A 14,975-nucleotide genomic window follows, 5' to 3' on the forward strand; every position below is an offset into this window, starting at 1 on the left:
GGAATAGGTAGGATTGACTGTTTTGATTTGGTGAGAAGCTGTCGACAAGGATTCGTTTACTGTGACTTTGAAATAGAACAAGACTGCTGATTATGCACTTGGTTTGACGTGTTTTTGGTCAAAAACTGCGGCTTGCTGAAATGTTGCTGATCCCGAGCCCTTCGTACTGAATAATTAGCGACAATCCAATGACTAAATCAACATTGGGATAACATGGAAGGGGACTGGCAATAAATAGGATCCTGAGAGTAGCAGTCAAAGGGGGGATTTTCCAAACCCTGATTATCCATAATCTTGGACCACGTCACCTAGCAACAAATAATTGATTTTGTCCTGGACCAAGGCTAATCAGGATCTCTGAGAGTATCCAAATAGTTTATAATCTGATTTTCCCATTGGCCAAAAGACTAACACACTACCCCAGTCAACAAGGCCTATTCATCTTTCTTTTCTTTGGGAAAATAAAATATTGCGGATATTCATATGAAAACAAAAACAGCACACCATGGCATGCTTCTGCCAGTAAAACAACTTTGTCAGCTCTCCCATATCATTGAGCTTCTCTGGCTCTTTTGGCTGCATAATCTGTAATTACAAAACAACAACAAAACATTCCCAAGGCTTGCCATGTCAAAGCGAAGACAGGGTGGTAATACAGTCCGAGTACAGCGACTGGCTGCTTTCTCAGTGGTTATACATCTTGCTCCACTCTATACAAGTGTCCAGTTCTTTTGTGGTGGTGTGTGGGCGCACCTTGCAGAAGGCATTCTCAAAGTCTGTGAAGGCCGGAGGTTTGGAGGATGTGGGGAGGCCATGCATGGCCCCAGTGGGGGAGGACGCAGAGGAGAGTGCCTGCTGGCTGAGCTGAAGCAGCTCCCACACTGAGAAGCCCTCCGTGCGCTGCAGCACAGCGCTCAGCTCCCTCTCGCTCAAGCTGCAGCCCTGAGGCGACAGCGCCTGCAGCAGCACCTGTCTGCGCATCCCCACATCTGGCAGCCCAACGTGATACCGCTTGGCAAAGCTCCGATGAACTGCATCTTGCAGCAGGTCTGGCCTGCCAGTGGTACATACAAGAATCACCAGACCCGTGGTCCCGACCTGGGCTTTCTCCAGGGTGGTCAGCAGCGTCTGCCTCAGCCCCTCCTCTTCCATGGCCTCCACCTGGCTGAGCAGCACCACTGAGGGCTGCCGTGCTGCTGCCACTTGCAAAAGAGACCCCAGAATGTGCTCCGCCTCAGCCTTCCCTTTAGAGGCCAGCATGGCTCCACTCAGCCGGTAGAAGGAAGCCCCCAGCTGTGAAGCCAAAGAACGAGTCAATGTCGTCTTACCCCCTCCCCGGGGGCCAAACAGCAGGACGGTTCTTGGTGGTCGCACCACTGGACTGGGCCTCAACACGGGCCACAGAAGGTCCTCCTCCAGGGCGGTCTTGACATGGGTGAGCCCGGCCAGCTCGCCCCAGCCCAGTGCCGGGCTGCAGTCCAGTAACTCCCCATTGACAAGGTCCAACAGCCGGGGGTCTGGGCTCTTCATAGTCTCAACAGTTGGAGCACATAATGGAGGGCGCTTGTGGGCCTGTGAGCGGTGCTGCTGCTGTTGGATGAAGCCCTGCTCCGCCACGCCATTCTCCCCCGTCATCCCTGCTGGAGGGCTGTACTCCCCTGCTGCCCCATACTGAGGAGACACCAGGGGCTGGGAGGAGGCCTTACTGGGCTTGAAGGTTTGAGGGTCTGTGCTGCCTGAACTGTTGAAGCCGTTTCCCCGGCACTCTGCTTTGTCATTCACACTGTAGGGCGAGTTTCCCACAGCCTTCAGGGGGTCATAGCTATATTTCCTGTACCGAGACCCATCCCCGCTCTCATCCTCTTCGGCACTCATCTCAAATGCTTTTCGTTTTAATGTCCCTCCAGACTCAGAAGTCCCAAGATTGGTGCTCTGGTAAGTATAGCTGCCTCCTACCACTGTGGGCCTGGAGGGAACGGGAGTAGGTGCTGGTAGACCTGAGGGAAGGTAAGTTGCAGAGGGGTGGCTGTAGTTGGGGCCAAGGCTGGTCTGGGGAGGGTATGTGCTAGGTGGGTAGTTATAGACAGGGGTGGTGGGGCTATAGCTGGCCACAAGAGTGGGAGTGGATTGGAGAGTGTGGAGGGAGGCAGGGGGAAGTGCTGCACCGGGTTGGGGACAGTACCCTGAGGAAAGGTAGGTGCCATTGTAGCTAGAGGGGTACTCACTGGAGCCGCTACAGGAGCTGCTGCCACTGTAGCCAGAGTCTGAGAGGTTACTGTTCACCACCGACACACTACTAACCCCTGGAGGGCCTGCAGATGTGGCTACAGACTTGGAACCTGAGAGGCTGTCATGACCTCCAGGGGGCACAAGGGAATAGGAGGCATCAGTGCTGTGCGTCAGTGGCCAGGGCTCCAGCTCAGTCTTCTGGCCGTTGAGGCCCCCAAAGGCCCCTGGCTCTGGGTAGGTGCCGACAGTAGGTGGCCGGTCATACGGTGAGTCCAGAACACCAGCGTACTTCTCAGCATAGCGCTTCAACAGGTTGGAGGCGGTGAGAGCAGAGATGTCGTCATTGGCCCAGGCGTAGTTGTAGGAGCCGCGGCCGCGGCCAGAGTAGAATTCTGACTTGTGGGCCGGAGAGGAGGTGGTGGAGGAGACGTCCAGGTGCTGCTCAGGCCACTGGCTGAGAGGCTGGGCATGCTCCGGGTTCCAGTGCATCTTTAACAGGCCTGAAAAAGAAAAACACAGGGAAAGCAGGTCATAATTTTGCTCTAATTAGAATTATTTCAGAAAACAGGATATTGGTGGTCCAGGAGTGATTACATCTTAAAGAACTGTAGAGTATTGTGGTGATGATATGAATACATTTGGGTCTATGCCGCACAAAAATGAAATGTTTAGCATTTACATCAACGCAAACTGTATCTGCGGTTGCCAATATATCAAAAAATCACATTACTGAGTCTTTGTTAGAGTGAAATGACTCTTTCAGTGTTAGAATATTAATCTTTAGATTTTGAATTTGACACTTTCTGCAAGAGCTAAGATGGTGCAGACTCAATTTACAGAAAACTTTTTACTATTAAAGAGGTAAGAATACACTTTTTTTTTTTTTTTTTTAATTTGGTGCATAAAGTGCAATTTTGAGATCTATTTCATCATGTTGCAACACAGTTCCTACTTGTTAATGTTAATTTTAATATAAGACAAAGAGCAAAGTTCTGACACTCTTCCATGGCTGCTTTTTCCCTATGCACAGGGACACATGGTGTGGGACCCCACCTCTCAAGCAGCCAGTGACAAGAAATGGCCTTTCTTCTGTTTGGAAAGGACACTGTTTTTCAGTGTTACATCCTGCATGTGATCCGAAGGAGCTCATATTTCCCAGAGAGGGAGAGGAAGGTAAAGGAGAGGTGAAAGGGGAAAGAGAAAGCTGCAGAAATAAAGAGCATGAAAGCAGATCGCGAGGTTGGATGTGTTGTTTTGCAGTTTTCCAGTTGATATTGGAAGAGATCACACCACTATTCCCTCCACTGCTAACATCTGCAGGTCTCCCAGAGGAGCTATTGTTATCTCCCCATGCATGTTGCTGAATGCCTGCTCCCTCCACCCTGCACCCCCACCTACCACCCACCCGCAGTACACCAGAGCTCCAAAGGCCCAGTGGCCGGCTGGACAGAGGGAGGGAGGGAGAGGCGAAGGAGGGTGTGTGTGTGTGTGTGTGTGTGTGTGTGTGGACAGTGGTGTGGAGAGAGTGAGAAAGGAAGAAAGAAAGAGGGGGGTAGGGTTTGGAATTGCAGCATAGTGTGCTATTCATCAGCACAGTCTCCCATGGAACATTGGGAAAGTGGAATGTCTGTTCCTCTGGCTGACTTCAGCATTGGCCGAGGCCTGATTGATCATGGCTGCTACGCAGCGAGCACATCGCAGAACTAACAGGAGAGCGAGCAGTCGAAAAAGAGATTTTGTCCCATGAATTGATTTCCCTCCATGACCCCTCACGCAAAGGCTTTATTTTCCGGTGGAACATTCGACTGATATTGCATCTGAAATGCGTGGAAGATCCATTGGCTTGGCAGAAAAACAACTCCTTTGCCCAAATGCACAATGCATCTGCTAATTTTCAGTGTTTGCATGCTATTCTGTTTACCCTCCCAAGCTCATTTTATAGTGAGTCTGAATGTTCAACAGTGAATTTTCACATTTAAACATATATTTTTATGTATGTTTACCCAGTCTTTCCCAATATGATGGTTATAAAGTCATCTGTTTCATGAAGACTAGCGCAACCTTGCTGAGGCATTAGCTTGACATTCCACACATAGCTTGGCATTATTGAACTGTCACAATTTACCCTGAGGTGAGGACTACTCCAGCCAGAAACAGGGAGGTAAAAAGGAATATGGCAAAAGCCGTCATTACTGCCTTTCCTTCGGTGGATGCCGGATGATTCATTATTCATGGCTGTCTGTGTGTGTGGAGCCAGGCTTCTTATTGCCATTTAAATCAAATCTCACTATCCACAGCCTGTGATTCTGCTGCAGCTCTCCCGCACTCTAGCTCACTCCTAAACTTTGGCCTCTTTCTTTACCCGCTTTACAAACCTCCCCATGTGTGTTTTCAGATTACGCCCGTTATTTATTCAGTCAGATGAGACCAGCAGACCAGATGGCCATTGGATTATCATGTCCTTCATATTCAAATCCACTGCCTTAAGTTCCCAATGGCCAAACCAGTTCAAGTACTTCCCTAAGCTGCAGCCAACCCACACACCCACCACAGCAAGATGTAAAGGAACATTCTCACACCCTGTTCCCTTGTATTTTTACAAACATGCTGAAGACATTGTCTTGTCCACACCCAGATGACCACATATTTTTGTGGTCTGACTCACAGGTCTTTGTCCAGGCTGCAGAAACCATATATATGTCCTGCAGGCCCTTCCCATCTGCAGCCCAACCAGTTTGTGAGCAGCCCCAATAATGGGGCCTGTGTGTGACAGAGATGGATGAGAGCCCAGGGGAGCTCATAAAACCTGCAGCGGGGAGGGAGGGATGGAAGAGGGAGGGATGGAGGGAGGGAAAAGAGTGGACAGCAGGCGCTTCGTCCTCTCTAAGCGGACTGGAGCGGACATTAGAGGACTCAGTGAGGCGGGCTAACTGCTGTCCACTCCATCATTAGAGTAGCACCGATACAGAATGGACTTCTCTCCCACTACCCCCTTGACCAACGTAATGACCAGCTGCCCATACCTGAAGGACCAATCCACTGTTAAATCTGAGAGTAATTACTTTCCAGAAGTCTTTTTACAAAGCGCATTATATGCCATAATTCTTTGTGTATGTACTCGGTGAGTTAGATGAGTGATAGGCTGCCGTTTACCCCTGATGAACACAGCAGGGTTGCGGTGCAGTTTAGTGGTTTCCATGTAATTAGAGCTCGCCTTCTGCTGGATTGTGGTTTTTAGAGCAGTAGCACTCCACAATAAACTGAGCAAGCTCTAATCTACACTTCTCTTTAAATCAGAGCCGTCATGTAGATTAATTCACTGGAGGGGCAGAAGAAAGCTAAGATTAGAAGCAGGAAATCAGGACAATGTGGACATACTGTGGGTAGCAATGCAATCATTAGATGAACTTCAATATATGTTGCAGACTGATGCTAGACTGTAATTATCCTATAGAACTTAGGAAAAAAGGCCCTACTGCTAATATAGTTTGCAAATCATTCAAATGTAAGCAGTCATTTTGCAACCCCTGCTTACATCATGATGCATTTTTAAGCTCCGGAGCTGAGACATTCCCTTTCCTGCCACACACCCATCAAATGCAATTCACCCATATTAGAAGAGGATTACGGATCAAAAACACATTCATTAAGAAGGGACAAGGACACCATTATGTTTGAAAATGAGAATCCTGTCCCCACTCAGTTATTCTGCAAGCTTTTGTTGCTGCTGTCAATAAAGGTAAAGCTGCTCTGTGAGGCTGGCAGAGCATTTCATGTACTTTATCAATTATCAGCCGCTCTGTTGCATTTCTGATGAACAGAAATCAGTTGTGAGGACAAGACTGCTTCTCTATTGACTCATGGCCTTACTTGGCTGGGAGAGGGTTGATAAGAACTTTGTGCATATGCTCATGAAATGTCCCTGTGTGTGTGTGTGTGTGTGTGTGTGTGTGTGTGTGTGTGTGTGTGTGTGTGTGTGTGTGTGTGTGTGTGTGTGTGTGTGTGTGTGTGTGTGTGTGTGTGTTCTCGGCCCCAGGAGAGGCAGATGTTCTTCTGCTGACCGCCTTACTGTCTGTGCGGCCATTGTGGCGGACGGCCGTCCAGCAGACGTGCGCGGCTCGGACCATCCAGTTGGCCCTGAGACAAAGCCTGAAGGATCCTATTGTCAGGGGCCTGTCTAATTATGGAAATCTTATTAATCTATTCAGCAGCAGTCCACTGACAGCTTTTGTGTCAGCCTGGGATTTATTGAGGGACCTGTGTGAGCTGCATCCTATTGTATGAGTGCGTGATGAAGACAGTGGCACTGCTCTCTTCAGCAGAAACCAGCTTTACTTTGAGGAGGCCCTGAAATTAAAATGAGACCACTTATGGCTCAGAGGGAGTGTGTTAGGTTCATTTGTGATATCTGCCCTCTATTGCTCAAATCTGCCATCTACAAAGTCACTAAATCTCATGTTGACTAGGTGGAACTGAAGTCGCTCTTGGCCTAGAAAAACTGGTAGTACTACAGACGATGTTGTGGTTTCCTATAAAAGACGTATCAGTGGCTGAGCTGAAATGTTATCTTGGCAGGAAGCCCGGAGGTAGAGGGCTCCAGTGCCGTTTCACAGCTCCCCTGAGGTTGCCATCCCCTTCTCCCTTCCCGGTACTTTTGTTTTTCCCTGCCCCGAGGAACAAAACGGACATGGATGCAACAACCCTTCTGGGACAGCATGCTATTAAACTGTGCCGATAGTGAAGAGGCTGCTTGTAAACAAGAGCGCCGTGGATCAATCCAATCAGGGCTCTATTCAGGGATGAGCTCTACCCCCACCCACAGACCACAGAAAACTACCAACACCTCCACTCCATCGTACACACAGAGGTACGAATTAAGGACAGCTATGTGCTTCTATACAAATCTATATTTAGTGTCAACCTGTGTTCCTGATTTCTTAAAACATTAATAACAAGAGATCATGAAGCAGACCGGCAGATAGTTGCTTCGATGGTCAACACAGCTGTAAACAATGTTATACCAAGAAAAAAAGGCAACAATTTAGAGCAGAATTAAAGTTAGAAAAATTGTCCTTAAGTTATGAAATATAGAATTTCTGTGGAGAAATTGTGGAGCCAAACAGCTCTTTCTGCTCCCAATGAATCAGCAGACATCCACAGCAAAAGGGCGATTCTGTCTGTTCAACAAGGAGGTCAAACATGTTGAGAAGGGTGTGAATTTACTGCAAGCCACAAACCAAATTCTTTCAATACTTCTGAACAAAAAAGTCAGAGAGAGGGCAGGATCAGATTATTTTGAGAATGCAGCTCTGGCTGTTGTGGCAGCGTGTCAGGGATTCAATCTGGACAACATCTCAGACACTTGAAACAGAAAAGCTCAAAATGAATGCACTTACAATAAAAGGCACGCAGCCGTACTCGAGGGGAATGACAGGCAGAGAGTGGAGAGCAGGGCAGAGTGTGACAGACACTACATTTGTGCTGATGAATCACAAGCTTGACGCTCTGATGACTGCATCAGCTGTTATGCATTCAGCAAGCGCAAGCTGATCAATGAGTTACTGGATGAAAACTCCTGCTCGCTGGACATAAATATGGAGAAGAAATGATGTCTTCCTTCAGGAATCTTTAAACACTCCTGCGCAGTCCAGAACTGTGTTTGGTGCGCAGAGGGAGAAGCATTTGCACTCAGGATCTGTTACTTATCAGAGTTTGTTATCTTGATTTGTTGTTCACTCTTGAAGCCCCTTAAGTCCTCTGTTCTCAAGTTCACTGTGATTTATGACACTAATATCAAGCAGGACATTCTTACTAGGCTGTGGCCGTCCTGCCGCTGCATACTACCTGGTCTGTCATAAAAACACCAATCTGAGGGGCTGGCCACATTTCACAGCATGGCAGGTGGAGACACGGGAAAATTGTCTCGAGATGTTCTCTCACTTTGGAATGAAATACACATTTTATCTGCTCTTGCACAGTTTGTACCAACATAATAAAAAATATATATGATTATGTATGTTGTACAATATTACCCCACAGATGCTGAGTAGCCTCTGCTATCGTGTGGGGTAATGTCAAAAAGCTGTTAAAGGAGCACGGGGTCAATCTTCGAGATCCTTCCCAAACCGCCTTAAGACGGGGATAGAGCACACACACCAGACAACAGGGATCATAATTTATCAGACATGCATAATTGGGCATTGCTGAGGAAAATTATTATAAATCTATGCGTTAGTCACGGGGCTGCTATCAATCAAAAGAAACAGAATCCCACACTCCCACTCTGCCTCTCCCTCCCTCTGGCTCATCTGCTCCCTCTTTCACGGCCCTAAAAAGATGTAATAACAGAAGAGTGCGGGAGCTCTGGTGGGGAGTTTTCACACCTGCTGCCCAGAGCATGAGCAGACGCAGCTCTTTTCAAACACGCCTCACCAGTCCAGTCCCAGGAGGAAGGAGTCCATCTCCTGCAGTGGCATTGAGGGATGTCCTCTGTGTGTGTGTCTCTCTCTTCCCTATCTCTTACTGTGGATAGAGCTTTCTGTACTCAATGTATCAGAGTGACAGTTTGACTTCCACTGTTTTTTCTTTCATTCCTCTTTGTGGATGTTTTCGGGCCAGCTGTCAGAAGAGTTTTTGTCAGCGAGTGCAGCTAATATGGTTTTATTAGAGGAGAAGGACAATATGACGGCAGCGCATTGAGTATTTTGAAGATTTGCAGAAAACAGAATAATTAAATCATATTGCCCTTGTGTGTAATACAATACAGTTAGGGTAAATTACTGCTCAAAGCGGACACAAACAAAATAAAACAAGCTTCTGTGTGCTAAATCTCCAATTCATTAGCGGCGAACGAATATCCAGAGTGTCATTAAAAGTTGTTGTTTTGCAGAGTGGATAGAGAGGAGGCTGTAGCCAAACTACTTGATGACATTTGCTAAACATTGATTAATTGACAAACGTGTTTAGAATTGCAAATGATAGTGCAGCAAAAAGCAAATTCCCATCTGACAGCATGCTTATTTTACAGCCCTGTCCTCAGCACTCTCCAAAACTAAAAAGCCTCCAGAATAATTGCTGGATACGTCACTTCATGCTCGTAATTTTAGAAACAACTCCCCCATCCCCCGTGCCTGCTAACGCACGTCCACAAATGGCAGAACCCCATCCAACCCCCCCCCCTCAAGAAAAACAGGGTCCCTATTTTCTGTGACTGCAGGCTGGCTTTAGGTCATTGTGTCCACTAATATATCAAAGAACAGCTGTCCTAAGGCTCTGTGATGACCAATCACCCCTTCCATCTGTCTCACTCGCCCAATCTCTGCTCTATCTCCCCCTCTTCAGCTCTATCTTTTTCTTGCAATCTCCTTCTTTCCCGGTTTCCCTGCTTCTCCACCTCCCTCATTCCCCCCCATTCCCAGTGAGCATGCCGCATTCCCTCCTTTCTGTCCAAATCCCCTGGCCCCTCTGCTCCCAGCTTATACTATGAGCACAGCGCATGGACAGCTCTGGGATTTGTTTCTGTTTGTACACACACACAAATAAGAGAAAACTCAATATATTCAACAGCCACACTTCCCTCTCCAGTGTATTTCACGATCACTGCACTACAAACAGCTCATGGCATAACGATTAAAGTATGTTATTTCTCAAGCGTAGTCATTTACTAATTAGCTGGGCCGGTGTGAAAGACGTTGTGTCTCATTGTCGAGCTCTGAATTCTGCTGCTTCAGGAATCCAGTGAAGTGTTGTCACCCAAATGAGCCTCACCACCTTGCTTCTTAATTGGGCCCTTAACGGGAGCGGAGGTCTCCTTAATGAGCTGATGAACCCTCAGAGAGACAGAGCAAAGGGCCAGTGGACTCACAAGGCCTTGGGTCCCTAACCTTCTTTTCTGGTGGACACAGACGTATGCAAACATACAAACACACACACATAGACACACACAGACACACACGAAATCACACACACACTGGGGGCTAATTAGAGCCCATTCACACCCTACACTAATGATCCCAGCTCTTATTCACACACACTTTAGTAGCCTGTGTGTTTACTAAAGGGCCTCACAGACCCCTCCAGTGCACCACTCATACCACTCTACCCACAATAGGGATAGACGCCGGGGCAGCCCTCCAACCTGCTCCTTCAGGGGCCAGGATGAGATTCACTCCTTCTTTTCTATACAAACTACTCCACAACTTAGCCGAGTCATTCACAAAGACACTCGCACAAAACATAAAAACGGGGCCAGAGAGAGAAAGGAGAGGGAGCGAGGTCAGTCAGAGGAGAGCTATAAAAACTGCCAGATCTGGAGTCCTGTGTGTAGTTTTTCTGTGTGAGTATGTGAGTGTGTGTGTGCTCTTTTAAAAGAAAAGGTATCGCTACACCAGCGGGGGCCCCCAGCAACAAGAGTTAGGGCACTCCTGGGTTGGCGGCCTGGGACTGATTTAAGAGTGTGTTTGAAGTGCAGATTACAGATTCTTTGCACCAAATCCCTGCAGGAGTATCCATGGCCCCTGGAATCTATCTCAGGTTTCTTCTCAGGTCCGGCAGTGGCTGCTTGCCCCAGCTTGAAGTCTTCTGGACTGGCCAGAGACAAGGACCAAGGAAAGTCCTTGTCTCATGCCAGGGAAGAACGAGACGCACACTCACTAACGCTGGCTGAATTTAGGATCAAAATCATTGAGACTGGATTTGTAAGAGTCCTGATAACAAAGACTCAAGTGTGTTGCTGGGTGTACCTATCCAAACCATGCATGCATTTATACACTGGGACCCGTCTATGTGCAGGGGCAGAAATGCCTCCACTAGGAGCCAGAAGTATCGTTGGGAAGTGGTAATGCTCCACATACAAAGGGGATTCCAGCATAGAGGTGAGAGTCTTCACATGTCCTGCACATATGCAAAGTCCCTCACAGTCGGATTTTTGCACAGCAGATCATGACTACAGTCTTTAACTAAGAGACAGTGAGCTGCAGTGTCACCAGCAAGCACAGGGGTGTGTCTGTGTGTCACTGGTCTGAGAGTAAACAACGTGACTACCTAACACTGCTGTGTGCGCTCATACGTGCCCTCTGTCTACATACACGCACACTAGCAGGCTGTTCTGAAACGATCTCAAGCCTGCAGAGGCTCTGCAGAACAGAGCTATTCTGTACATGAAAAGCCATCAAGCTGCTGTGCAGAGCAGATGAAAACCAGCATTGTGCATCCTGATCATAAAAGCTAATCACACACAAAGGCGAGTGCATAGTGTACTGGAAGATTCCCATAAAGCACCAGCAGCGTGCCGGCTCTGAAGGCATGCTAACTATTCCACCAGCAGTTTGTGACATTCTTGGACGTGCTGTCCACTTCCAGCAGCAGGGAGCGTAAATTCAGTCAGCATGGACTAACAGGGGGCAGGGGGCTGATGGAACAAGTACTTAAACACGCCTTGATGGGAAGCATGCATGTTCTTGCAAATTAATGGTCCATCAGTGTTATTTGAGCAACTCAGCCTAATTGGATTTATATCTATAAACATCTTGTAATGGGAAAAAACAAAACATCTTGTGGGAAAACTGAAATTAAGTCAACCAAGAGAGGACGTTTCATAACAACACATGAGGTCAACTACTTATTCGGCTGGCAACACTTCAAAATTCCATTCATCTGATGAGTGGTCAAATAATAACATTGGCCATTTCAAGGGTGATATTTACAAAAGGCAAACAAAGTTTCATGGTTACTGTCAAACATCCACTCATGATGGTTTAATCAGGTCGTTTTGTCCAGTTTGAATTCTCACACCCACACACTTGCCTTCCACGGGCCCTGCAATCCATTTTTTGGATGCTATGAAAACAAATCCAAAGTTTTTACCATCCATTATGGAGTAATACTTTTTAAATGAACCCTTCTGTGTGATTTCTCCCTCTTTTCTTGTAACTGTCATGCCAATAATGCTCCTTTGAGATGAGTTAAAGAGCTGGGAAAAAGGGGCTCTTGAGGCCGAGGCCACGGAGGCAGCCCCATGCTGGCCGACAAACAATGCTGTTTTGGAGAGCCAGAGCACTGGACTCAAATGAATCCTGGTGGGAGGGTGAGGGGGGGTAGGCCAAAACTGGACACGTCAGTTATTAGGTCAGCATAGAAGCAGAAAAGAGAGAGGAGGGGGAGAAAGGAGGGAGAGCAGGAGGCAGCATGTGTGGTGGGAAGTCCTGAGCTGTATTGGTAAAATGACACTAGCAGAACCGAAGGGGTTTCTGCTGCTTAAACCATCATCCCTCCAACCTCCCTCTGTCCCTCTTCCTTCCTCCAACTGTGCCTTCCACCCAGTGATGAAACATTCAGACAGGGTTTAGCATTTCCACAGTCCACGTCAAGGAAAAAGTCAGGTTTCTGCACTGAGCTTTGCACATTTTCACAGTGACCTGTGCGTTTTTCCTTCTGTTTGCAAACTACAGAACACAGTGTCCACTCCTGCTTACTTTTGGAGTAGGAGCTCATTGATTGAGGCAAAGTCCAACTGAGTCAAGTGGGGCTGTTTGGTGTGACGCGCAAAAGGGTAGAGAGAAAGAAGTGTGTAGCAGTGTACTCACTATAGGGGACAATAGGACTCAGCATTCTGTGGAGCTGGTCTCAGTAAGGAGGAATGCTGTTTTGTGAATGCCAGCTAAGGTTAGCGTCCGTCCGGCTGTAGTCCATCACTAGCATGAGCTCGCACTGACAACAGAACAGCCCTGAGAGAGAGAGGGAGACAGAAAGAGCGAGAGGTGAGGCAGTTACAGGCTACTGCACAATGTCTGGACAAACACTCACATGTCAACCAACCCTTTCACACAAGCTCACACAGCAACACAAACCTAAACACACACAAACACAGAGACCAGAATTCACCCACAGTATGATAGAATTACTGACCAACCTGAGAACCCTATCAGTGTAACAAAAACAGACTTCGCACACACACGCGCACACACACGCACACAGTCCGCCAAATTGACGCATACAAGGGTATTCATTATAGGCAGGCATTAAGCTGATTGTGAAGCAGCGTTCAGCCTCTAAAGAGGGCTTTCTAAATCTGCCTCACAAAAAGACTCATGCATACCATTGCTCCGTGCACTGGGGCAATAAAGACTGCATTCTTAGGCGACCAAAAAAATGTGTCCTGTTATGACAAAGTTTCACATTTCAAGTTATCTAGATGAATACACCTCTATTTGTAGTGGAAATTAAAATCATATTTTGAAAAACAGGCTACCTGAAGATGACCACATTAGTCTATTTTCAAATGTAAGCAAAATTAAATGCAGTCTATCTGTGTTGTAGCTTGAGTTGTAAATGTCGTATTTTAATCATGCACAGATTAAAGAGCGCCTAATCCTCCAGTTTCTATTGTTTTATTCTGAGATTAAAACAACTGCCTGAAATTTTTGTTTCCTTTTTCATAACAGCCATGCACTGGGTAGGCTTTTATTCACATTGTTTCTGTGGAGTTTCTCAAGAAAATATGTGTTCATCTCTGTGTGCGTATATATATATATATATATATGTAAAAAAATATATTTATTCATTTATGTGTGCGTGTGTGTGTGTGTGTGTGTGTGTGTGTTTGTGTGTGTGTGTAAAAACAATAGAGAGAAATGAAATTGTTATCCAAATTTGGAAATCTGTGAAAACATTTTAGCCACAAATAAACATGTTCATGTTTCCGTAAATCTGCAGTCCACCAATAAGAATTTGAGAGGCTACTGTATCTATTGAAAGAAAAAAAATCACAAGCAAAACATCACATGAATGTCAAATACATAAAACAACAAAACAGCACTTAACAGCAATAATGCAGCATTATGACATGCACTGCCTTTTGCACATTGTTACAGTTATCTTTATCTTACTTAGCATGGATCAAAACAAACAAATAGTCTGTAATTTACATTCACTCATATACCTTTCATATGGGAGAGAAATTACGCAATGACCACACGGCTCTCCCTGCACGCCAACAGGCTTCACGTACAACGCTGCTTGCGACTACGACCCCCTCTGCTCTAACTGACAGTCAACTTTTAACACTCAGCCCAGAATAACTAACTGCACTACAGCAGCAAACCGCAGCTTCCACTTAAAACAAACATGGCTCTGTCCAGTTCAGAGAGCGGCTGAAAGGCGAGGGCACACTTAGGAGGTTTGGTTTGTTCAGGGAAATGTCTCATGGTCAGTGGCCAAACAGGAGAGGTGCTACGACGTGCTCAGCTCCTTTCCTCCTCCAACTTCAGCGAGCCAGCGGAGCCAAGTCAAACAGCAGGGAGAGCAGTGGGCTATGACAGCAGATCAACACAGACACACAGAGAAGACAGGCAGCCTTACCTATTCATGCCGGCATGTCCTCCATCAGATCTGAAAGCGCTACGATAATCCCTGGAGCAGACCAGACTCGTGTGTGCACTGCTAGGCTTTTTTTCCACATATGGGACACAACTCCACTCTCCCTCTCTCTCCTTCTCCCTCCCTCTCTCTCTCTCTCTGGTCAGTGACAACAGAGTGAGCACTCAGTTCCCCTCCCCCATGAATCTCCCATCCCCCTCACCCTCCCCTCCTTCTCTCTCTTTATGCTAAAAGTATTTAAGTAGAGAGAGAGAGAGAATGAGGGAGGGCAGCAGAGGGTGGGGGACTGACCAATCATGCTCTGAAGGGGAGAGAAGGCGATCATACCGAAGTTTGGACGGTGGAGAGAGAGAGAGAGAGAGAGAGAGAGA

The 14,975-nt window shown here is 47.0% G+C and overlaps 1 protein-coding gene across 1 annotated transcript; it reads right to left on the bottom strand.

The window, feature by feature from the left end:
* Window positions 1-14,744, bottom strand: fignl2 (fidgetin like 2). Its single transcript, XM_070968882.1, has 3 exons — window positions 14,587-14,744; window positions 12,813-12,953; window positions 1-2,729 (listed from the first exon to the last, which is right to left on the bottom strand). The coding sequence occupies exons 2-3, from the start codon at window positions 12,835-12,837 to the stop codon at window positions 685-687; spliced, it is 2,070 nt and encodes a 689-aa protein (XP_070824983.1). The 5' UTR covers window positions 12,838-12,953; window positions 14,587-14,744; the 3' UTR covers window positions 1-684.
* Between the last annotated feature and the right edge of the window lie 231 nt (window positions 14,745-14,975).

Source organism: Chaetodon trifascialis, chromosome 8, assembly GCF_039877785.1.
Source record: "Chaetodon trifascialis isolate fChaTrf1 chromosome 8, fChaTrf1.hap1, whole genome shotgun sequence".
In the NCBI taxonomy this organism is placed as follows: domain Eukaryota; kingdom Metazoa; phylum Chordata; class Actinopteri; order Chaetodontiformes; family Chaetodontidae; genus Chaetodon; species Chaetodon trifascialis.